This window comes from Suncus etruscus, chromosome 12 (assembly GCF_024139225.1).
Source record: "Suncus etruscus isolate mSunEtr1 chromosome 12, mSunEtr1.pri.cur, whole genome shotgun sequence".
NCBI lineage: Eukaryota > Metazoa > Chordata > Mammalia > Eulipotyphla > Soricidae > Suncus > Suncus etruscus.
Window position 1 is genome coordinate 93,006,057 of NC_064859.1, and position 24,069 is coordinate 93,030,125.

General features: G+C 46.6%; 1 protein-coding gene across 1 annotated transcript in view; it reads left to right on the forward strand.

Moving 5' to 3' along the window:
• The window catches only part of BABAM2 (BRISC and BRCA1 A complex member 2), a 448,631-nt gene that overhangs the window by 404,232 nt on the left and 20,330 nt on the right, over window positions 1-24,069 (forward strand). The window contains 1 exon segment of the mRNA XM_049784238.1: window positions 16,281-16,434. Within this exon segment, the coding sequence (XP_049640195.1) occupies window positions 16,281-16,434 (154 nt within the window).

The window sequence follows — 24,069 nt, forward strand, 5'->3', positions numbered from 1 at the left end:
TAAAGGCTCTGTATATAGGAGCAAACTGAGTCTGTGTGCAAAGCTTCGTCTTGTAACCAGAGCCCATAGTCTGTAGAAAGTAGTGGTGGGTCCCACCAATGTGTAGAAAATCTAGAAAAGTGGTTGAGTGAAAGAAATATAGCTGCTTCCATGTTGGACAAACAGGAAAACAGTTCGGGGAGAGAGAAAAATATATTGAATTGCTTCCAGGGTAGATGGACTTCTACACAAAACTGACTTGCAATGGGAGAGGTGTGAAGTCTCAGGCAAGTTCATCAGAAAGGATATTCGACTATGTGAAATGTACTGCTCTGTTTCAAAACTGCACAGTCCCCTTACTGTGTGTCCACAGTGGCAGCAAATATGGCCCCCAAATCCTTCCCCCAAGTGCCCTCAGCCACCAGCCTTTGAAGACAAACAGCTCAGTGAGGAGCTGAGGGGATTGCTTGGTTTGGAATGTGGAGGGAGATTTCTAATCAGTCTGTGGGACACAAAGTGATAAGCCGGCAGTGGCTCCCTCTTCACATCTGTGCTTTGATTCTTCCCTGGCCAAGAGTAAAATATTCTAAAGGCACCAAAGACACTGGGCTTAAATTTGAAAGCTCGGGTGTGTTTTCTCCATCACCCACATTTGTTGGCCTTCTTGTTCTTTAACGTCAGGTCTGTTTAAAGTTTTGGGGGGGTTTAACCAGGAAATAAAGGGTCTAAGTGGGTGCTGGGGTCACACATTAAGTTCCCCCACCCCTCCAGCTGGATGACCTCCCTCGTTTTTTAATTTTATAATCGGAGTCCTGAGCAAGGTTAGCCATGCCATTAAAATCCTCTCTCACAACACTGGTGACTCCGTGTTGGCCATACTCTGGAGTTGCTCACTGTTGTGACTTTTGATGGTGAAGATGCATTTTGTCTCTACTGATCATAGAATGAACACATCTCTCTCTTATAAATAAATAAATAACAACTGGAGGCTTGGCAAGGACCAAGTATGTCATAGAACTTTATCTGTGAACGAGCTACTCTCTGTTGCTCTTAATTTCCAAATGGGCTCAGAGACCACCTTGAAGACTACAGATGAGAGGAAAATGTGTGAAAACCTATCTCGGCCCTCAGATTCACATTCTGGCCCTCATCAGTCCTCTTCAGTGATCGGGATGAAGTGCGGGTGAGCATGAGGAAAAGATATGGAGATTCTGAAAGTATTGATCAATTGGTGGAACTTTCTGGAAGTTTTTGGAATTTTCTCGTGGAGGAGAAAAGCTGAGCTTTAATAGCCTTCAACTTTAATAGGTTCCGCTGAGGTTTAACATGAGGGGCTGCTAAGCAGTGCAGATGTTAAAAGAAATAGAAGAAGCAAAGAGCTGCACTGCTGTAGAAGCTAAGGGGGGAAGGCAGAGAGCATGGGTGTCAGGTAAAGCCCCAAAGATCAACAGAGCCATCACATTATTTCTTACCAAAAGGAAGAAATAAGAAAAAGGAAACTTTCACAAAGAAAATGTGGAGACTTTTTTTTTAAATTGAATTACCAAGGGATGCTAGGCAGTTATAAAGTGGTTCCTGATTGAGTTTTAGGGGCCCAGAGAGATAGCACAGCGGTGTTTGCCTTGCAAGCAGCCGATCCAGGACCAAAGGTGGTTCGAATCCTGGTGTCCCATATGGTCCCCCGTGCCTGCCAGGAGCTGTTTCTGAGCAGACAGCCAGAAGTAACCCCTGAGCAACGCCGGGTGTGGCCCAAAATAAAAAAAAAAAATCACTTCTGATTGAGTTTTAGTCCCACAGTGTTCAAGGTCCATCCTTTACCAGTATCCACTTCCTGCCACTGATGTCCCCCAGTTTCCCTCCCACCCCCTAACCTGCCTCTATGGCAAACACTTTCCCATTTAGACACTGTGGTTTGTAGTATTTTTACTGAAAGGATATCACGATATTACTTTACCTCGTTTCAGCACCCAGTTTGTGTCCAGAGTGATCGTTCCCAACTGTCATTGTCATAGTGGTCTCTTCTCTGTCCTATTGGTATCCCCACCTTACCCGCCTTGTCACAGGCTTCCACTATGGACCAGTCCTCCTGGACCTCATCAAAACTAAAATCGCTAGCAGTTCACACTGCTGTACCCGGAAACACAACGTGTAAGGTCCGCGAGACAGGCTTGTCCACTTCCATTGCCCCCCTCCCCCGCCCTCTTTCTGATGCTGCATGCCTCTGTCTGTCTCAGACCATGGAGAACTTTCTCAGTCAGAGGCCAGAACCCCTGCCTGAGTGGTCAGGCCAGCCAGAACCCCACTCTTTCCGAAGGTCAGAAACAAGCAGGGAATCCAAGCCACAGACCCAGACAGGCCAGGGCTAAGCCAGGCCTTTGGGGTCTGGGGTCTGCAGCTAAGTTCTCAGGCTCACCCCCACAACAAACTTACTCCTTCATATCGAGGCATCAGAGACACTTGCAAGGCAGAAGTGCCCAGCATACTGTAGGTGTTTGATAAATATCTATTTCCTTCCCCCCTTTTTTTTTTCAACCTAAAGAAAATGTTGACTAGAACAAAACAGGAGGAAAAAACCACTATGTATGCCTCTCCCTTGTCTACAGGGAGAGGTTGTCCTGTACAAAGATCTGCTGTTGTCACAGGACTTAGCTCCTGGAGGGACCCAAATGTTGGGAGACAAGGCCAGTAGCATTCATGAGCTTTGGGATCGAGACCCTGGACTTGCCCAAGAAGTCACCACATTGGATCGGTTCCCAAGTGGACAGCCAGATGGATGTCAAGTCCCCTCCGAACTGGGGTGCCTTGAGTGAAGCCTCGGTTGTGACAGACCCTGGAGAGGTTCAAGTAAACTTCCTGTGAACTTCCTGGAGTGCAGTTGTCAGGACACAGCCAACAGGGAGAAAGAACCATTGGTGTTGTATCCCCAATTGACCCTGACTTGGCTCTGGTTCTTCTTCCTTCTTATCAGGAAGGAGGAGCCGAGCAAGCTTTAAGTCAGGGGGCTGCCTCAGCCTGATGGCCTAGGGTTAGGGTTAGGCTGTTGTGCCCTTTGTATTAGTTGGATTGGAAAGAACAATACAGACAGCAATAGCACCTCTCTCTCAAATAATTGAAATCGGCTTTTCTCTTTTCTCTCTTTTTTTTTGGGGGGGGGGCACACCTAGTGATGCTCAGGGATTACTCCTAGCTCTGTGCTCAGAAATTGTCCCTGGCTTGGGGGACCATATGGGACGCCAGGAGATCGAACCTCCGTCTGTCCTTGGTCAGCCGAGTGCAAGGCAAACACCCTACCACTGCACCATCACTCAGGTCCCTGGAATCGGCTTTTTTTGTTTGTTTGTTTTTGATTTTTGGGTCACACTGGGCAGTGCTCAGAGGTTACTCCTGGCCCTACACTCAGAAGTTGCTCCTGGCAGGCTCAGGAGGCCATATGAGATGCCGGGATTTGAACCACCATCCTACAGCATGCAAGGCAAACGCCCTACCTCCATGCTATTTCTCCGGCCCCGGCTTTTAAGAGAAGAACATAAATATTCACATCTATGGATCTCCCCTGCGCCTTCCAGAAGCAATGCCCCTAGGCAAAAGCCCACATGCATCACTTGCAGTCCCGTTGAAATATATGAAGATTGCGTCCATTCCTGCTTTTCAAAGAGCCCATATACTGACTTATGTGGCTTAGCTAAAAATAAAATAAAAAACAGAAAAACAGAGAGGAGGAGGAGGAGGGAAGCCCTTTACCGTAAGAGTCACTCCACTGGGAATGGGGGAATGGTGCATTAGCAAAGCACCAGAGACCCAAAGAGCTAGTTGGCATCAGACTTTCTCTCCATTCCTTTCCCCAAAGAAAGATTGTCAATTCTACACGAGTATCTTTTTTGTTATTGTTGTTGTTATTGTTGTTGTTGTTTGGGCCACACCCAGCGGCGCTTAGGGATTACTCCTGGCTCTGTACTCAGAAATTGTTCCTAGCTCAAGGGACCATATGGGATGCCGGGGATCAAACCAGTGTCCATTTTGGGTCAGCCGCATGCAAGGCAAATGCCCTGCCACTGTGCTACCATTCTGGTCCCTGAACATGAGTTTCTAAGGGCTGAACTGGCCTCCAATAGTACCATGGACTAAACTCACCTGAAAGTGTGATGAGAAGAACACCAAGCCGCTGTTCACCTCTGGGCTGCATTTTTGCCTCGGAACGTCAGCTAGCTCTGGAGAAGACAGTGCAGCAGGCCGGGCGTGTTTGTTGTTTTAATCGCTTCTAGGAGAAAAGTGAATAATAACAGGTGTCGTTTATGGCCGGCTGCTAGGTGCCAAGTATTCTGCATGTATTCACTGCATTATGTAAGACAGCCAAGGTAGGCATTACCCATTTTGAAAAGGAGAAATCCCAGACTCAGAGATTTCCAACCAGGGGTCGCCCAAGGTCACCCAGGTTGCTAGCAGCCCGAGAGGAAGATTCAAGCCCAGATCTGCCCCGTTGCCGACATTCCGGGAGGCTCTGGCCTTGATTCGCAGCAAGTTTCTCTGTGCCCGGCAAGGTACCACATGCTTCCTTCTGGACCTGGAGCTTGGGTGTTTGTTTTTTTTTCTGGTTTCATGAATGAGAGAATCGAGACCAGTAAAGGCGGTCATGTCACCAAGCACAGGCCTTCTTCAACCGGCCTTTCGGCCTCACTCGATAAGCGGCTTCCTGTCCCTTCCACCAGACAGAAGGGAACCTAGAAAGCAACCAAAGTACCAGCAACTTATCTTGGAATCGCTTCTAGGAAAATGTCTCTTCCCACTTTATCTGGTGCAACTCAGGCATTTCCTTGCTATTTCACTGCCCCAGCAGAGAGTGAATCTGGATTGGAGGCGCTTGCTTTGGACGGATGGACCGATGACAGCTCGCGCGACTAGGATTTCTGCAGACAGGCGGGCTGTGGTGTCCAGGCTGCTGAAATACCTCTTTCTCTCTCTTTCTCTCTCCCTCTCTCTCTCCCCCTCTTCTCTTTCTTTCTTTTCTTCCTCCCTCCCTCACTCTCTTTCTCCTACCTTCTTTCTTTTTCTTTCTTTTCTTTCTCTCTCCATTTCTTTCTCTCTCTCTCTCTCTCTCTCTCTCTCTCTCTCTCTCTCTCTCTCTCTCTCTCTCTCTCTCTCTGCCTCCCAGATATGGGTATCTCTCTCTTTCCCTCTTTCTCTCTCCCACACATTTCTCCACCTTGACTAATTCCTGACTTACTCTCTGTCCCTCTCCCACTATGAGGACATCCCGATCTCAGCTCTACTCTCTGTGGTCCAGAGATGAAAGGGGCCCTGGATAAATGACCCCCCCCCCCAGATGACAGCAGTGGGCTTTCTGCTATATTCCCTAGAACTACATCTTAGTCTCAGGAGGGCTTTGGCACAGCTGGTGGCTCCCTGCCCTGATGACTTTGATTTTTTTGGTTGTTGTTTATTGGTTTTATTTTTGTGTGCGGGTTTGTTTGTTGTTTTGCATCATACCCAATGATGCTCAGGACTCACTCCTGACTCTGCACTCAGGAATCACTCCTGGCCATGCTCTGGGGACTATATGGGATGCCAGGAGTTGAACCTGGGTTGGCTGTATGATAGGAATGCCTGACCCACTGTGCCATCTGAGCATCTGGCTCATTTCTGACTTGTGCATTCCACTTTCCATTGTTCACATTGGGGGATCTGAGCTATACTGGGAGCTGACATTATAGCAAAACATCTGACCCACTGGAGGGGAGAAACAGGACAGTTGCCCGTATGTGGCCAGGAATAGCACTGCTCGTGAGAAAGTGCCCATCTTGCAGCTCTTGACCTGTTTGCTTCTTTATCTCCACACCAGTGTGCATGGCCGGAGCCCTTCTCCCAGTACAGCCTGCCTTCCCTCTTTATCACTCTTCAGAATCACCCTTTTCCGGGATCTTCTTGCCCTTCTCTCTCTCTCTCTCTCTCTCTCTCTCTCTCTCTCTCTCTCTCTCTCTCTCTCTCTCTCTCTCTCTCTGCCTCCCAGATATGGGTATCTCTCTCTTTCCCTCTTTCTCTCTCCCACACATTTCTCCACCTTGACTAATTCCTGACTTACTCTCTGTCCCTCTCCCACTATGAGGACATCCCGATCTCAGCTCTACTCTCTGTGGTCCAGAGATGAAAGGGGCCCTGGATAAATGACCCCCCCCCCAGATGACAGCAGTGGGCTTTCTGCTATATTCCCTAGAACTACATCTTAGTCTCAGGAGGGCTTTGGCACAGCTGGTGGCTCCCTGCCCTGATGACTTTGATTTTTTTGGTTGTTGTTTATTGGTTTTATTTTTGTGTGAGGGTTTGTTTGTTGTTTTGCATCATACCCAATGATGCTCAGGACTCACTCCTGACTCTGCACTCAGGAATCACTCCTGGCCATGCTCTGGGGACTATATGGGATGCCAGGAGTTGAACCTGGGTTGGCTGTATGATAGGAATGCCTGACCCACTGTGCCATCTGAGCATCTGGCTCATTTCTGACTTGTGCATTCCACTTTCCATTGTTCACATTGGGGGATCTGAGCTATACTGGGAGCTGACATTATAGCAAAACATCTGACCCACTGGAGGGGAGAAACAGGACAGTTGCCCGTATGTGGCCAGGAATAGCACTGCTCGTGAGAAAGTGCCCATCTTGCAGCTCTTGACCTGTTTGCTTCTTTATCTCCACACCAGTGTGCATGGCCGGAGCCCTTCTCCCAGTACAGCCTGCCTTCCCTCTTTATCACTCTTCAGAATCACCCTTTTCCGGGATCTTCTTGCCCTTCTCTCTCTCTCTCTCTCTCTCTCTCTCTCTCTCTCTCTCTCTCTCTTTCTCTCTTTCTCTCTCTCTTTCTCTCTCTCTCTTTCTCTCTCTCTTTCTCTCTCTTTCTCTCTTTCTCTCTCTTTCTCTCTCTTTCTCTCTCTTTCTCTCTCTCTCTCTCCTTTCCTCCCCTCTCTCTCCATCATCATAATCCTGCTGATCACCTAGAAGTCCTGAGACATGTTAGTCTATGTATACCCATGTATACCCTATGTATACCCATAGGTCCAACTCTCTCTATTGTCACTTTGCCCAAGGCCTCTCTCCAGGTCAGGGAAGGTCAAGAATATTGGGCTCCATGCAGAAGAACACGGATTGATACCTTGGCTTCCAAGACCCAGAGTTGCAGAAGCTCAGGACACACTTATTACTGTGGAGATCCATCACCACTGCTTTTTTTTCTCTTTATGAGAATAGAAAGCGCATAAACTAGGGCGGGTCAAAAACAAAAGCAAGAAATGCCTAAATTGACTTAAGATATATTTTGTTGTTGTTATTGTTTTCTCCTCTAATACACACCCATCTAAAACACACACATACTTTTGGAAGTATCACCATGTTTGCAGCCTCAGGCCTTTTGTGCCCTAGTGGCAACGCTCAATATGGAAGTGGGGGGCCCTTCCTTTCTACTGCACAAGAGGTTCTAGCATCAGATTCTTGTCAACAACAGAAAGTTCCCAGTGTCCATTGCTTTTGACAAGACCAGTTGGTTTTCTCTGTTCCCATATTTTATCAATTCAGTGAGGTCTCGATTGGAACTTCCCATCGATGTGCCTTTCTTTCCATTCTAGGAGCTTTCCCTGTGTCTCCTGTCTGTCTCTCCACTATACTCAGTACCAGGAAGGCTAATATAAACTCTCCATGGCCTCAGATCTTAGAAACTCATGGTTTTTAATGACTCCTCTCGGGAAGCATATCAGGATCATTTCTGACGTACTTTGGGGGAAGCAGGAGGGTTTGTTGGGGGACAGGCATCTGCTGAGTGAACCACTCGCTGATGCTATCTCCTGTCGTCCAGGTGAGAACCTCAAATCTGTGGAGGGAGCAGCTTTGCTGGGTTCTTCTACAATCACTTCTCTGGCTAGTGTTGGCTCTTTGTCCTTTTTGTCTCGAGACACTTCTGACACTTTTATGTGACTGTCTCACTGGGTGACGGAATGACTCATTTGTATCTATAAAATACCTGAAAAGCAAACATATAGAGAGCCAGATTTCTCTTACCTTCTACTCTCTGAGACAGCTGTAAACCTGAGAAGAAGGAAGGGAGGCAAGCGGGAAAGAAAGGGGGAAAGAGGAAGGAGAAAATGAGAAAAAGAAGGGAGGACACAGGGGCAGGGGAAGGAAGAGGGGGAAAGGAACCCAAAGATGCCTGTAGAAACAGCCAGAATGGGCGGCCATCCCCGTGACATGAGCAACATGCCAGCACCACAGCCCTCCCTCAGCGCCACAGTGTGGATAGTCAACCAACCACGTTCCACTCTAGAGAAATTGAGACACATTGGGGGGAGAAGATGGAGGAGAAGAGGCAAGAAAGAGATGGCTCTTTTGAGAGAGATTTGACCTTCTGAGGAGAGTCACTGGAAAAAGAAACCGGCCAGGCCAAAGAAAGAGTCATTGAGGCAAAGAGTGTCTGACTGGCATCAGTAGCATGCCATGTGCAGCAGTCCTGGGGTCCTGTGGAACCACACAAGGGAACCTCACATCTTACTAGCAATGAGGTGGTGGGTATATGACCCTCAGGTCTGAGGGATTTGTGGAAGAGACAGTTAAGTCTCCCTGAGCATGAGGCATGGCGTGGAAGAATATTTTCAGATATTCATCAAGAAAAGGCTAACTTGGGGCTGGGGATGTGGCCTAAGAGGTCCTGGGTTTGAGCCCCAGCACTGCCAAGTGTCGCTCTCCTGAGCATGAAGAAGGGTGCCCCCCCACTCCCGCAGCTCTGGAACGTGGGCCCCACAACTAAGAAAAAGGAAAGGAAGCGCTAAATTGCTTTTGGCCTACTTTCCTGAGAGAAGAAGGCATGTAAAGAGATTAGAAAGATTCTCATCAAACGAGGTCAAATGTGAGCGCTGTGGCGGCTGTCAGGAATTCACATCTGCGGAACGCCATGGAAAGTTAAGGGGAAAAGCAGCAAAGAAAAATAGGGGTATAGGCAAGGGAGTGGAGATATGCCTGCTGGGGTTTCGTTTAATCCTTCCAGCATCGTTGTGACGAGACAATCTTAACTTCATTTTGCAGGTGCAAAAGAGAAAAAATTTTTGCAAAAAAGTTGGAATTCAAAGACGTGAAGTATCTTGACTTGTTTTCACCACTTATAAATGTGGAATGATCCTTTGATCCCATTTTTTATGAGACTCCCCAAAGCCATCTTTTCTCTCATGCTGTTTTCTTCCAGATTAGGATTTCTAGAATTTAGGGCAAAATTCAAGCACCATCGGGCCTGAATTCAGTAATATTGAAACTACAGGAGGAAATCTGTTACCAAGTCATGTGCAAGAGAGTGGTAATTTGAAGTCAGTTTAATGAAATCTGGTTCATGTCTAGTGTCCCTTAAGTGACGCATGCTGATGGTAGAAGGAGGCACCATCTTCTTTGTAAGGCCATAATTAGGGACCCTTCTGAATGGGGAGACATTGCTCTTTCTTTGCCATACCCGGCGACATTCAAAAGTTCCTCCTGACTCTTCATTCACTCCTAGTGGTACCCCAAGGACTGTTTTCAGTGCCAGGATTGAGTCCTGGCCAGTCATGTGCAAAGCAAGTTGTATTTACTATCTATCCAGCCTCCTGACATTTCTGCTTCTCATAGATGGAATTTTGACCATATGGCATTTAGCTTTCTATGCATTAAGCTTCAGGTATCTTAAAGGTTAAGTGCAGAGTTAGTCTGATTGGGGGCAGGTTCTCCTAATAGCTCAGGAGTATGACAGTGAGGGGTGTAGCCCCTGTGATTCAGGAAGTGGTAGGTGACAGGCAGGGGGTTCAGAGCCTGTGGGTGTCCAGAGGAGACTTCAAGCCAACTAGAGAGGTGCAGAGGGCCTAGAAATAGGAGTAGAGCTCCAGCCACCATCCCAGAGCCCCACCCCCCACCCCCCCACCCCCGTTCCTTCACTTCTCACTGGAAGCCCAGGAAAAAAATCCCAGGAAAACTTGGAGACACGAAATAATGGCTGCCTGGTGAATAACGATGAAACTATTTGATGATGCGATTCTTGGGGAAACAATTATGGTTAACCCCTCATTTGTTTGGCATTTCTTCGAGCTCTGAACTAGCCCACATAACTGAATTTTCCAGAAAACTCAAACTTTCCTATGTACGCGCCTCGAATGGCCTCTTAACCATGATTAGTGGGAATATTTCTGAAGTGCATTCTGCAGTTAGCTGGCCTGCTTGCCCAGAAGCTGAAGAAACAGCCTTGCTCTGGATGGCCCTGGCAGCTGGTCTGAAAGGCTCAGTCCTGAGTATCTTGGTGGGACCCAGCAGAGCCGAGCAGTGGCCAGGTGGGCAGGTGGCCTTCTGCAACTCAACTACTGTTCCTCTGGTCCATGTCACCTGCTCTCAATCTGGAAGGGGTTCAGCCACGAGCCCCTGAGCTTGCAAAACGTGCATGAGAAAATCTGTAAACAGAATGAGAAAGGGGAGCAGGCTGTGGGAGCTGGGGTGCAGAGGGGTCTTGTCCTTTTACCTCTGTCCTCAGCAGACTGGTCTGCAGAAGACCCCCAGCGAACTTCCTCTTGGCCTTCTCAACAAGGCTGAGCTAGTGCCAGGCCTAGTTTTGTGGGCAGCTATGCAAGAATGTCCAACACTCCCAGACCTGGGGACAGGAAGATTGGAGAAGGTCCACGTTGGAGATACGCAGAGTGCCAGGGGTCCCAATGTGCCATCATTGGTATGAGTGTCCCTCAACAGCTGGACAGGCAGGCCAAGCCTTTTGATTCATGCTGGAAAGCAGACAGGGATTCATTGTGATGTCCTAAGCCTGCTGTTCTTTCTTCCCTTCTTGTTTTCCTTTGTATTGAGTTCCTAGTTTGTTTGTTTGTTTGTTTTTACTACTCACTGTTCATGCACCTTTTCCTCATCTTGTCATATTGGTCACAACCCTGCAGACCTGTGCTGAATCCCTCACAGCTTGTGGACTCACCACCGCCAAACTGTGTGGTGGTTGGTTCTTTGTTTGTTTGGGGTCAAGTGAGTGATTTGGGGAGAAGTGAGGCAAGGAATGTCTAGAGTCTTATGAACTCATATAGGATTTTAATGGACTGCCAGGAGGAAAATGTGTTTCTGGAAGGGATGTTTGGCTCATTTCTTGAGAAGGTGAAATCGTGTCTGCCCATCTCAGACCATTTGGTCTTGAGAGAAATAACAGTCTGTTGGTGCATTGAGCTCCTGCCCCAAGCCACAGGGGCTGGTGGCTGCCTGAGAACCCCAGTTCTGTGACTGGGACCAGAGAATCCTGAAGTCATGAAATTTGTTTATACATGGATATATATGGAGAATATTATACTAGCAAAATGGGTCAGAGGGAGAGGGATAGACACAGAGTGATTGCACTCATTTATGGAATTAAAATAAAAGGCCTGGTAATACTAAGCAGACTGGGTCCAAGGGTGATAGCACAGTGGGTAGGGGGACCAGTCCATGGTAGGAAGCTTGCCACATAAGGAGCAGGGGAGTGGAGTTAGAGCAGAGAAGGAACCCCTAGGATAATGAGAGTTGAAAATGAGCACTCTCAAAGAGAGGAGATAAAGTGATAGGCATGATATCCCATCAGTAACAATATTGCAAACCACAGTGTCTAGAAGGAAAAAAAAAAAAAAAGAAGAGAAAGAGAGAAACTAAAGGTCTACCTACCCCAGAGGCAGGCAAGGGAGATGGTGGGGTGGGAGGAATGGAGAATTGGTGGTGGGAATTGTGTGCTGGTGAAGGGTGTTGGACACCATATGACTGAAACTCAATCATGAACAACTCTGTAACTGTGTGGGAAAAACAACTGTATTATGAGGAACCTTGTAAACTACAGTGTTTAAATCAAGATATTGTTAAGGGGCCGGAGAGATAGCATGGAGGTAAGGCGTTTGCCTTTCATGCAGGAGGTCATCGGTTCAAATCCCGGCGTCCCATATGGTCCCCCATGCCTGCCAGGAGCAATTTCTGAGCCTGGAGCCAGGAATAACCCCTGAGCACTGCCGGGTGTGACCCAAAAACCAAAAAAAAAAAAAAAAAAAGATATTGTTAAAAATTAAAAAAGAAAAAAACTGGTTTGCTTTCGTTTGTTTTTCTGATTTCAAATGATTCTTATGAAAGCTGTGGGTTACAACCTGGCAAAGTGTTTCTCATAAGTATTTTGGTTTGGGGCCACACTGGTGGCGCTCAGGGGTTACTCAGGGCTCTGCGCCCAAGCAGGGGACCATATGGGACGCTGGGGATCTAACCCAGGTCTGTCCTGGGTCGGCCACATGCAAGGCAAACGCCCTACCTCTGTGCTATCTCTCCAGCCCCCTGAGCATTTTAATGCTTGGCTCCTTTCACGTGGGACATTGGTAAAGAATCTCTCCCTATATAGAGGAGGATTGACTGATACCAAGAGAATACGGCTTACTTAAATTGAGCTGATTCTTGTTTGAATTTTATTATGTGAATCAATCGATGGTTTAGCAGTTGCATCTCTGATGCACTCTAGCCATTACTGGTTCAACTAACACTGCTTTTCCTGAAAACTATCCCCAATGCATGTAATTAGGGCTGTTTGAGAATTGTGGTGTATGTCAGCATATAGCTTCATGTGCATTCTTTTTTTAACCAGGAAAATTCACTTGCATAGATAAATAAAGGTTGCATTCATGATTTGAATGGTCTCTCTAATGCAAATTGGGCATTTAGGTGTCAAAATGAATGGTTTAGAATAATGTTTTTAAAAATCATATTTTAGGGCCCGGAGAGATAGCACAGCGGCGTTTTCCTTGCAAGCAGCCGATCCAGGACCTAAGGTGGTTGGTTCAAATCCCGGTGTCCCATATGGTCCCCCGTGCCTGCCAGGAGCTATTTCTGAGCAGACAGCCAGGAGTAACCCCTGAGCACTGCCGGTGTGGCCCAAAAACAAAACAAACAAACAAACAATCATATTTTAGCATCTCAAAACAGTATCAACTTGTGTTTTATACAATAACAGAAACTGTGCGGAGAGATAGTACAGTGGATAGGGCTCTTGTCTTGTATGAGGCCAGTCTGAGTTCAAACCCAGGCACCCCATAAGGTGCCCAAGCACTGAGGAGTGTGCCCTAGGCACAACCAAGTATGACCCCAAAACCAAGAAGCAGGAACAGAACACATAGCGTCCTTCCAAATGTAAGATGACTGTTAAAAACTCAGAAACCACTATTGTGATTCAGAATACTTCGATTCTGAATAAGAACTGTATTTACTCTAAATTTTTTTCATTATTTTATTGACCTCCATTATTTCAAATTACTGCCTTTTTAAAAAATAAAATAATATTACATCAATTACTTTTGTGGGTTTACCTAAATTGCATAGAATACAGCTATAGTCCAAGTCAGCGTCTCTGCCAACAGGCAATATTTTCTAAAACCAGAGAAAATAATGACATGAGTAATCTGAAAAGATGTGCGCTGAATTTTAGGAAGTAGCTTTTTTTTTTTTATTTCACTAAAGTGGCATCGTTTTCAAAGATGTCACAATTGTGTTCTGTGAGCTGAACCGCATTCCAAAGGGTTTTCTCGGCTGAATTATCGCTTGACTGAATCTGTTTCCCACATTTTGTACCTTTGCAATGTGTCAGTGTGTCAGTAACGAGACTTTGCTTTGGCACAAACGGGTCTGCTGAGACTGGGGGAAATCACTAAGAGAGGGAAACACAAGTCCCGCACCCCACTTTAGCGGGTGCTGTGATTCACAGGGAGAACCCCTAACGCTGAGTCAGAAACACTGCGGGACCTGCCAGCTCAGCTGCTCTCTACTTCTTGATTTTCGTTAGGTTTGCTTTGAACCTGGCTTGTTCCTTGAAGAAATAGCTCTGGGTGTTCAGAGCACTCAAATCCAAGTCAAGCATCATCCGAAACCGGCATGGGAACAGATAATGAATCTGCCTCAACTTTTTTTATTTTTAGGTTTTTTTTGGTTTGATTTTGGGGTCACACCTGGGTTACTTCTACTCTGTGCTCAGTAGTCACTCCTGGCAGGCAGGGATCATACGGAATGCTGGGATTCTAACCAGGGTCCATCCTGTGTTGGCCATGTGCAAGACAAATGCCCTACTGCTGGGCTATTGCTCCGCCCCCTTACCTTGACTTTTTATGGTAACTTCATCTCACTCTTAAACTTCTTCCATCATTTTCATTATTAGATGTCTGACTATCCTTCTCGTGTTTTCCCCTCACGATGCCCCTAGATGAATTTATGGAATAGATAGAATACTATAAGTAAGTAAGCTGGAGCTTACTTAGTAGGATGGAATGATGACAGAGGAAGTTTAAGTGCTAATCCAATAGTCTTTGCCTTATTTTGTTTTTCATTAAAATGCACTTACTGATTTATTACTTTTGTTTGTTTGTTTGTTTTTGGGTCACATTTGTAGCCCTCAGGGGTTACTCCTGACTCTATACTCAGAAATCCCCCCTGGTAGGCTCAGGGGATCATATGGGATGCTGGGAATTGAACCACCTTTCGTCCTGCGTTGGCCATGTGCAAGGCAAACGCCCTACCGCTATGCTATCTCTCCTGCCCCTATTACTTATTTATTTGAGAGGGGGCATCTTGGGCCACACTCGGCAGTGCTCAGGGAATACTCCTGGTTCTCTCTCAGGAGTGATCTCTGGCAGTGCTCAGAGGACCATGTGCAGTGACTGGGAATGAACTGAAATGATCTGATTGAGCAAGAACATCGCGAGGCACGAACATTTCCTCCTGTATCATCTCTGCAGCCCTGGTCCAGTCTCCTTGAGCATCGGAGACAACCATCAGCTTAGGGTTTCATCTGAGGTCTGCTGCTGCTTCCCTGGTATCTGGGCAAATTATTTGTCTTTTTTGCTCATGTGCCGAGTGCCGATGGTGAAAAAGAAATTACCTGCTTCCTAGAATTTTAAGGGTCAGATTATATGAGAGGATATAAAAGTACTCTGTAAAAATGGACATTCAAAAATTTTTGTTTCTTATTCTTTGGGGCTAGAGGGGATTTCCCAAGCCCAGTAGTTCTCAGAGAGCCTAAGCACTGCTCCCAATGATATTCAACCTGGCCGTACTGGCTTGGAATCACAATTAATGCTGGAGATCAGACTCAGGGCCTCGTGTATGTGGGATGGGCTATGTATTCCAGCCCTCTCTGTTTCCCAGCTAATAAACTAGTATAGCACCTCCTTGTCTTCGAAGTAGGTAAGTTCATACAAAGATCTAGTATTGACATATCTATTCTCTTCATTCTATAAATATCTATATGATTTGTCTTAAAGAAAATGCAAAGACTGTAAACTGATGGCGACATGCTCAGGACTTGTTGAACACTTGACTCCATAGTCTGGGCTCACTGCCACTGCCTCACTTCCCGGGGTACCTCTTCCTGATTCAGTCTCTTCCAAGGGCCCACTGGTTCTGGAGGCACATAGGGAACCTTGAAACTGCCCCACTGCCTGATGGGAAATAAAATGGTTACTGTACCGGGGAGGGGCATGGATCTAGTGGCCTCAGAACACAAAGATGATGATTTCTTGTCCTCTTCACATCCTTTCCAAGCCCAAGAGGTCTAGGGCCCCACCATCAGTCCTCTGACAAACAGACCTGTCATCAAAGCTAACAGGGCCCAAGGAGGTGATGTTGTGTGGGCACCCAGGGAGCTACATGGGACCACCAGACCAGCAACTGGTGATGCCTGGCATCCATGTGGTGACAGGAATCGAACCTGGGTCAGATGCTGCTTCCTAAATGCTATGCTCTTCTTTCTTTCACCTCCTCCATGATTGTCTGCCTGGGAGGAGGTAGTGGCAGAATAGAAACTTCTTACAGGCTCCTCTGGGCACGGGGTGGGCCCAGGGACAAGGGCCCAGTCTCAGTAGCCATTTTTGCTTCCTGTCAGCACCTTCACTTCAGGCTTTGTTGGGTTTGATTCTCCCCTCTGCGGAGTCTGAAGGCCGGGAAGGTCCCTCTCTCCATTCCCCCAATTTCAGCCTCAGCCAGTATTTGCGGGTCCAACCAAAGTCAGAGGCCAACATTCAGATTCCACCTGTATGAGTGCTAGGAGCTAGGCCAGAGCGATAGCACAGTAGGGATGACATTTGTCTTTCATGTGGCCAAATCCAGGTTCGAAGTCTGGCATCCCATATGGTCCCCTGAGCCTGCCAGGAGTGATTTCTGAGTGCAGAGTGTGAGTGTGAACTCCACTGAGTGTGACCCCAATCCCCCCCCCCCCCAAAAAAAAGAGATTGATGGATGCACTTCAACCCTAACCTGCCTTTTCTTCCTTTTGTCTCTGCAGTTGACTTGCCCCTGTTTTTCCCTCGAGACCAGCCGACTCTCACATTCCAATCTGTTTACCACTTCACCAACAGTGGTCAGCTTTACTCCCAGGCCCAGAAAAATTACCCATACAGCCCTCGGTGGGATGGAAACGAAATGGCCAAGAGAGCAAAGTAAGTGAATCCCTTGTTTTTTTTTCTGACAGCTAGAAGAAACATTCTGTTTATCTCATCCAGGGATGCCTGCAAGCTAAATATTTACTGTGCCTGCCTTAGGAAACTCGTGTTTAACAAGACCAGCCATGCCTACTTACTGGTCCCTATTATCTCTGGCTGCTCCCATACTAAGATGAGTAGAGAGCCCCAGAAATAGTGTATGTTGTTTGTTTGTAGGAAGAGCTTATTAGTGCCCTATGGCGCCTTACTGAGTTCTTTGCTTGCTTTTTTCCTTTTCTTTTAAAGGGATTGTAGGATTTACCAGAAACTTACTTTTTCTACTTACACTTGAGTTTTAGAAGGAAACTAGAGTTGTAAATATGTGACATATGATGGCAAGTCCCTTCTTTTTCTTGTAATTGTTTGTTTAATTTGGGGTGACATGAAATGTTCAGGGCTTACTCTTGGCTTTAAATTCCGGAATCATTCCTGCCTGGCAGGCTCAGGGGACCATATGAAATGCCCAGGATTGTACCTGGATTGGCCTCATGCAAGATAGTATATACCTGCTATATACTATTGATCTGGTCCCTCTTCATCTTTTTTTTTAATGGAAAAATACCAGTTGCAGTAAGTAAATAGCATGTTTAATACTTGGTTGTCATTCTCTGGGTGTAGGACTCATTTTCCCTTGAACTGCTAAGGGCTCTGGACACATTGTCTGTGGTTGAATGAATGGCTGTGCAGATCAATTGAAATGGCTCTGATTGTTGGCTCACTACAGTTTAGAGTTCAGAGGAACCGCCACTGCACCCCTAAATCTTTCTAAGAAAACTTTCCGAGTCCTAAGGAGCAGTTCAGCATAGAAAGAAACTTTTTTGTTTGTTTGTTTTTGTTTTGTTTTGTTTTTTGTTTTTGGATCACACCCAGCAGTGCTCAGGTGTTCCTCCTGGCTCTACACTCAGAAATCACTCCTGGCAGGCTCAGGAGACCTTATGGGATATTGGGATTCAAACCATTTGCAAGGCAAATGCCTTACATCCATGCTATCTCTCCAGCCCTGAAGGAAACTTTTTTAAGGGTAAGACTTTTTAGGTTCTGGACTGTTACTCTCCATAAGCCAGGCCCTCCTTGATTAAGGCAGCAATAGTAGGCCCAAATCAGTTTCTAAAAATAGATGGGGGGGGTTGTTGGTAGAGACCTTTGGATTGGCCTCATATTGCCTTCTAATTAGATGTCTCTCAGTTGGTTTCTTTGGTTTTCTTGTTAAAAAGATGTTTTCCCTGGGACTGAGAGATAGCATGGAGGTAAGGCGTTTGCCTTGCATGCAGAAGGACGGTGGTTCGAATTCTGGCATCCCATATGACCCCCCAAGCCTGCCAGGGGTGATTTCTGAGCATAGAGCCAGGAGTAGCCCCTGAGTGATGCCGGGTGTGACCCAAAAACTAAAAAAATTCAAAATAAAAGATGTTTTGGGGGCCAGTGAGGTGGCGTTAGAGGTAAGGTGTCTGCCTTGCAAGCACTGGCCAAGGAAGGACGACGGTTCAATTCCCCTGGCGTCCCATATGGTCCCCAAGCCAGGGGCAATTTCTGAGTGCTTAGCCAGGAGTAACCCCTGAGCATCAAATGGTTGTGGCCCATAAAACAAAAAAAACAACAACCAAAATAAAAGATGTTTCCCCATTGCCTCTTCATCTGGCTTTCCCCTTTTTCTTTGGTGGTGGGCATTGTTGATCCCAATAAAGGCTATTCAGGAGGCCTGGAGGAGGAGCGCCATATTGGCTCATGGTTCCACGTATTGAAATGACAGGCTTGTGGGTTAACAGCTTGCAGTGTTAGTTTCTGGCCTGCTATTCCTTCCCAACTGTGTGTGGATTATTTCCTGAGTCAGAAATGCTGCCAGACCTCAGTCTCTTGTCCTACCTGGACAGGGGGCATGGGAATCCCTCTTCCTCTCTGGGGATTGTGGAACACACAACCCACCATTCAACTAAGTGGGGGGGGGGATTTTTTCAAAAAAAAAGAAAGAAAGAAAATAGATCATAGTTAGCCTGGCAGTTGGTTATTTGTCACCCAGAACTATTGTGTGTGCCCACAGTCACCCATACACTTAAAGAAAAGTTTTATTTTCTTACTTTATTTGAATCCCTTGGTTTACTAAGTTGTTCATAATACAGCTATTTCTGCCATTTCATGTCCCAACACCAGTTCCACCAGCAGTGTGACATTCCCTCCACCATTATACTCAATTTCCTACCCTCCCTTGACAGGTACAAATAATTACTTAATAGTTTTTGTTACAATTAAATGCTAAAGGAATTATTGGTGGGGGGGACTTTTAATAGAGGAAAATTTGTGAAAACTGTCATATCTCACAATGGGGCCATTAAGTCACTGCCTGAAGGTTTACTAAGACGTTTGTTGCTAGTTGATTATTCTGTGCTCATTTGTTTGTTGAGTTGGGGTGGTTTCTGTGCTTACTTTGACATCTACTCTGGAGCTTTCCAGAATATATATATTTCCTGAATACTGATACCAAGGTGTCAGTATTGAAAATTTTGGAGGTGTTGTGTGGCCGCATATGCAGCTGTGCTTCAGGAGTTCCAGGACCTGTAGAGCTGGGCCAATGGGCTGACACAGTGGTGGCTCTGGGATAGTCTGCCACTACTGGGGCTTCCCAAAGTACAGAGGGGTGGGGTGAGACTGCCCATCCAGACACCAAGAAGACCCTAGAGTGACTCCATCCAGAACCAGTACACCTGAAGTTTTTGTCAATTAAGTGTCTCTGTAGTGGTCACTAGTAAAGTAGTGAAGTTGGGCCATCCATGTGGCGGTGGTTTAGGGCTGTGTCTGCAGCTGCTGACGGGTGGGGATGTATCCTACCGCCCTCCCAAGGCACCCCAGAAATGGGAGACTGGGGTAACCAGGAGTTTTGATAGCGTGACTTGCCTTTATCTCTCAAGCAAAATGACATTCACACGCATCCATTTATTTTTATTTTTTGTTTTCTGGGTTGGTGGCACTCAGGGGTTACTCCTGGCTCTGTGCTCAGAAATCACTCCTGACTGGGGATCATATGGGATGCCGGGGATCGAACCCACATCCATCATGGGTCAGCCACGTGCAAGGCAAATGCCCTACTGCTGTGCTACCACTCCAGGACCCACATGCATCCACTTTTTTTTGTTTTGTTTTTGTTTTTGCTTTTGGGCCACACCTGATGACACTCAGGAGTTACTCCTGGCTATGCACTCAGAAATTGCTCCTGGCTTGGGGGACCATATGGGATGCCAGGGGATCAAACCTCAGTCTGTCCTAGGCTATCAAGGACAAGGCAGACGCCTTACCGCTTGCACCACCTCTCTGTCCCATATCCATCCACTTTTAAGTGAACAACCAGAAGCCCCACACCCAGTGCTCAGCAGCTGAGAAATTGTACTGGTCACCACGGAATTGAGAGTCCAGTCAGCAGGTGAAAGTCCCCCACTTGTCAGACTTCTACCAGTTTCCAAGTGTCTCCTCACAGATCTTGACCCTCAGGCATAGGCCCCCCCCTCGCTTTGTGGGGCTCTTTGTGATCCCCCTCCCCCTCCCTGGCACCTCGTTGTCACCCGCAGTGACTCCTGGCAGTCTCACTAATAACAGGATGGAGCATCTTCTTAATGACAGTGTTGCTTTTTCTAGACTCAAGTGGAAACCAGACTTGGCACATCAGTGGATCCCCTGCCCCTTTCTATCTGAGATACCCAAATTGGAAAAATCTACATAAGGGGGGAAAATAATTAATGTCCATAATTATTATGTCTCTCTCAGAATAGACTTGAGAAGAAAAGGGATCAGAGAATTCATGTTCTGTTGGCATTAGGTCTGCGACCGTTCGATTTCCTGGACTTTCCCTCTGCCTTTTGGGAATGTGCTTGTCAGGGATGGGTTATTATTTGTGGTGTGTATTCTGGAGTGTTAACCAGACAAGTCCTCATGGTTTCCATGGCAAGAGAGACGACAGAGAGTCGGGGGAATGAGAGAGAGAGAGGGACCCGCAAAACATGATTTCAGTATGAAGCTTGTTTGTCTTAACAGATTGGTTCAGGGTTGCAAGAGACATTTGCTTTATATTAACACCAGTCTAAAGAAAACATCTGAAGCAAAAAAAAAAAAATTTTTTTTTAAAATCTTGTTTTCCACTGTAGCAAGGAGAAAGTCATTTTAAAAGTAATAAAAGAGAATGGCAACTCTTGCTAGGAAGAAGAAATCTTGCTCCAAACTCCCTTGGAGGGGAAAAAAAATAAATCAATCCATCAAAGCTCTCTTGTTCAATTGAACAGAACGATTTCCCTGGACTGTGTTAGAAGGCCAGGTAATAGCTAAACCTGGGAAAGGCAGGAGGCCGTTGGAGAGGGTTGGCGGGAAGGGGCTGAAAAGGGAAAAAGAAGGGAACCGCAACATTCCTTCCACACCCTGCTTCTTTGTCCCGTGAAAATACAGCGTGTCCACAGCGCGTAAAAGACCATCATTCACTCAGAGGACTCAGCCCGTGACATAAACACTCTCATGGCCTGTGAACAGACTCCAAGCCCACTGAGTGAAGGCAGCTAGCTGCTTCCTCCCTTCCAGGGAGCAGAATTCTAAACCCAAAGGGGCCAGTTCTAGCACCAACCTGCCTTTTCCTCCAACCTGTGCTCAGTTCCTAGGAGCAAATCCTGTTCCTGTGGTAGGCTCGCCTCCATCGGGGAGACACAGGCTTTGGGGTCACTCGGTCCCACCCCCTTCCTGCCACATGCCCAGGTACCAGGTTGGTGGCCTTGAGCAGGACTGCTGGCCTTCTGAACCTTCTCCTGTGGCCTGGGCTCTGTAGAGGCCTTCATTAATGATGGGTGCCTGGAAGACCTTGCGGCCTAGCTGTTGCTTTGTCTGTGGTACTTTTTTTTTTTTTTGCCAGGTCACACCTGGCAGTGCTCAGGGATTACTCCTGGCTCTATGCTCAGAAATCACTCCTGGCAGGCTCGGGGGACTATATGGGATGCCGAGATTCAAACCACCATCCTTCTGCATGCAAGGCAAACGCCCTACCTTAATGCTATCTCTCCGGCCCCAGTCTGTGGTACTTTTATACCCTTCACTCCCGTCCTCTTTCTTTTGGCTTGTTTGTGTTTTGCTTGCTTTCAGCTTGGGGCCACACCTGGCAATGCTCAGGGGTTACTTCTGGCTCTGCACTTGAGAATTATTTCCTGGCGATGCTCGGGGAACCATATGGGATACTGGGGATTGAACCTGGGTTTTCTTTGAGAAAGACATCAAAGTTTCACAGAAAACAAGCAGTTTAACCCACTGTAGCTTCCCAGACCCTTTAAGAATTCCTTTTCTCTTTTTCCCTTTTTAGGGTCATACCCAGAAATGCTTAGGGGTTACTCCTGGCTCTGCACTCGGGAATTATTTCCTGGCAATGCTCGGGGATTGAACCTGGATTGGCTGCATGCAAGGCAAATGCCCTCCCCACTATTCTGTTTCTCCAACCCTCTGTCCTTTTTCTACCCCTTAAATCTACTTCTTCATCATTCTCTTCCACCCCAACTCACAGCTTAATCCTCCCTCCCCAGTGTTTGTGGGATATGTAGTATAATCTGTGTTCATATTAAGTCAGATGGCTCATGGATATCATTCAGAATTTCTCTAGCTCACTATTACTTTTTTGTATTACCATTTTGTATTACCATCCTAAAAGACTATCAAAATTCCCACCACATTTCTCCATTTAGTTCCACCTGTCTTCATTTTTTCCATATTCTGGAGCTCCATTATTTTCATATAGAGTGACACAGAAAGGCTAATGTACATATTTGGAAAATTGTTTTGTCTTCTGGTAAATCATCCTTTTGTTGATGCAGAAACTGTTCTTTTGGAGGAGCTGGCAGGACTCCTGACTTTGAACTTTGCTAGGCTGAAGTTAATATAGTTGTCCTGGCAGGCTCTGCTGCTGCTACTTTTTTTGGGGGAGGCATGGCATTTTGTCTTAATATCAGGGAAACTATGAAGTTTGTTTCCTTTCAAATTGGGTTTGAGGAATCCCTGCCCCCTAATTGGAGTTGGGGTTTCTTTTATATTTAATGTAAATAGTGGTATATGAACCGTTGGTGCTTGTGTTGAAGTCCACCGTTTCCTTTACCTTATCAAAATGCTATAACACTTCAAATATTAGAAAGTTAAGTATTTGCCTTTGACCTCTGAGATATCTCCCTGACCCTTGAGTTAATTTTTTTTTTTTTTTTTTTAGTTTTTGGGTCACACCTGGCAGCGCTCAGGGGTTATTCCTGCCTCTATACTCAGAAATCGCTCCTGCCTGGCAGACTCGGGAGACCATATGGGATACTGGGATTTGAACCACCGACCTTCTGCATGCAAGGCAAATGCCTTACCTCCATGCTATCTCTCTTGCCCCCAAATTTTTTACTCTTATATTTAGGTTTTTGTTACTATCATTTCTATTTATTTATTTATTTATTTATGCCTTTAGAAAGTACTTTCTTTTTATCTTAATTGAAGTAGTATGATTTACAGGTTTTTTTTTTTTTGGTTGTTTTTTATTTGGTTTGGTTTGGGGGCCACACCTGGCAATGTTCAGGACTTACACCTGGCTCTGTGCTCAGGGAACTGTATGGGATGCCAGGAATTCAACCTGGTCAGCCTCATGCAAGGCAAACACCGCCCCTCTGAACTCTCTTTCCAACCCCCATCCACAGCCTTGTTAAATATGTTCCCTGGAGCCAGCCACTGGCCTTGCAGCTCTCCATGGAGACTCGTAGTCCTGGAGACCAGAGAGCCTCACTTAAATGCCATTTACTTTAAGACCTTCTCTGCCCAGTGGTGCACCCTCACCTACTGGCCTTGTGGGGTGCAGTGCAGAAGGGCTCCTGCCCTGCCCACACATCCAGACGCAGAGTGCTCCAGTGGCTTCCAGGACTCTCCACCGACTATGGGTGCAGTCAGGGCCCATCTCAGGGCTCTGACCTTTATATAGACAATGGCCTGCCTGTAGCCAGTCGGGCTGCTGACCCTGGGCCGAGGCTGAGCTGGGTCTAACCAGGCTGCTTCTCCCTGGCAGAGGCACATTGGGGGCATCTCAGAAAAATGCCCACTTTGTGGGGTAACAGCCAGGAACTGTATACCATCAGCCCTGGCTACCAAGAGCCCTGGAGGAAATGGGGTTCTGAATCAGAAGGTAGCAGTCACACCGCTCACTTCACGTGCACCCCAGTAAATAGCACCCTAGCCTTGGTGCCGTGGCCAGGGATAGTCAAGTTTTAGGCTGCACCACTCACTGCTAGTCTTTGCTGTGTGTGTCCTTGGTGCCAACCCAACAGGAAAGGGAAAAACTCTATTAAGCAGGTGGTCTTGTCTATCTGGATCCAACTCATACTTAAAAACAAAAAATAGGGGCCAAACAATAACAGCAGATAGAGTGTTTGCCTTGAACATGGTCAACCCAGGTTCGATCTTTAGCATCCCATATGGTCCCACAAGCCTGCCAGGAGTGATTCCTAAGCAGAGTGAGGAGTAACCCTTGAGCGCCACTGGGTGTGGCCTAAAAACAAAAATAAAATAAAATAAACAGAATTATCTCGCCCCCTGAGTCACCTATGTTGCTCTCTGGTTCAT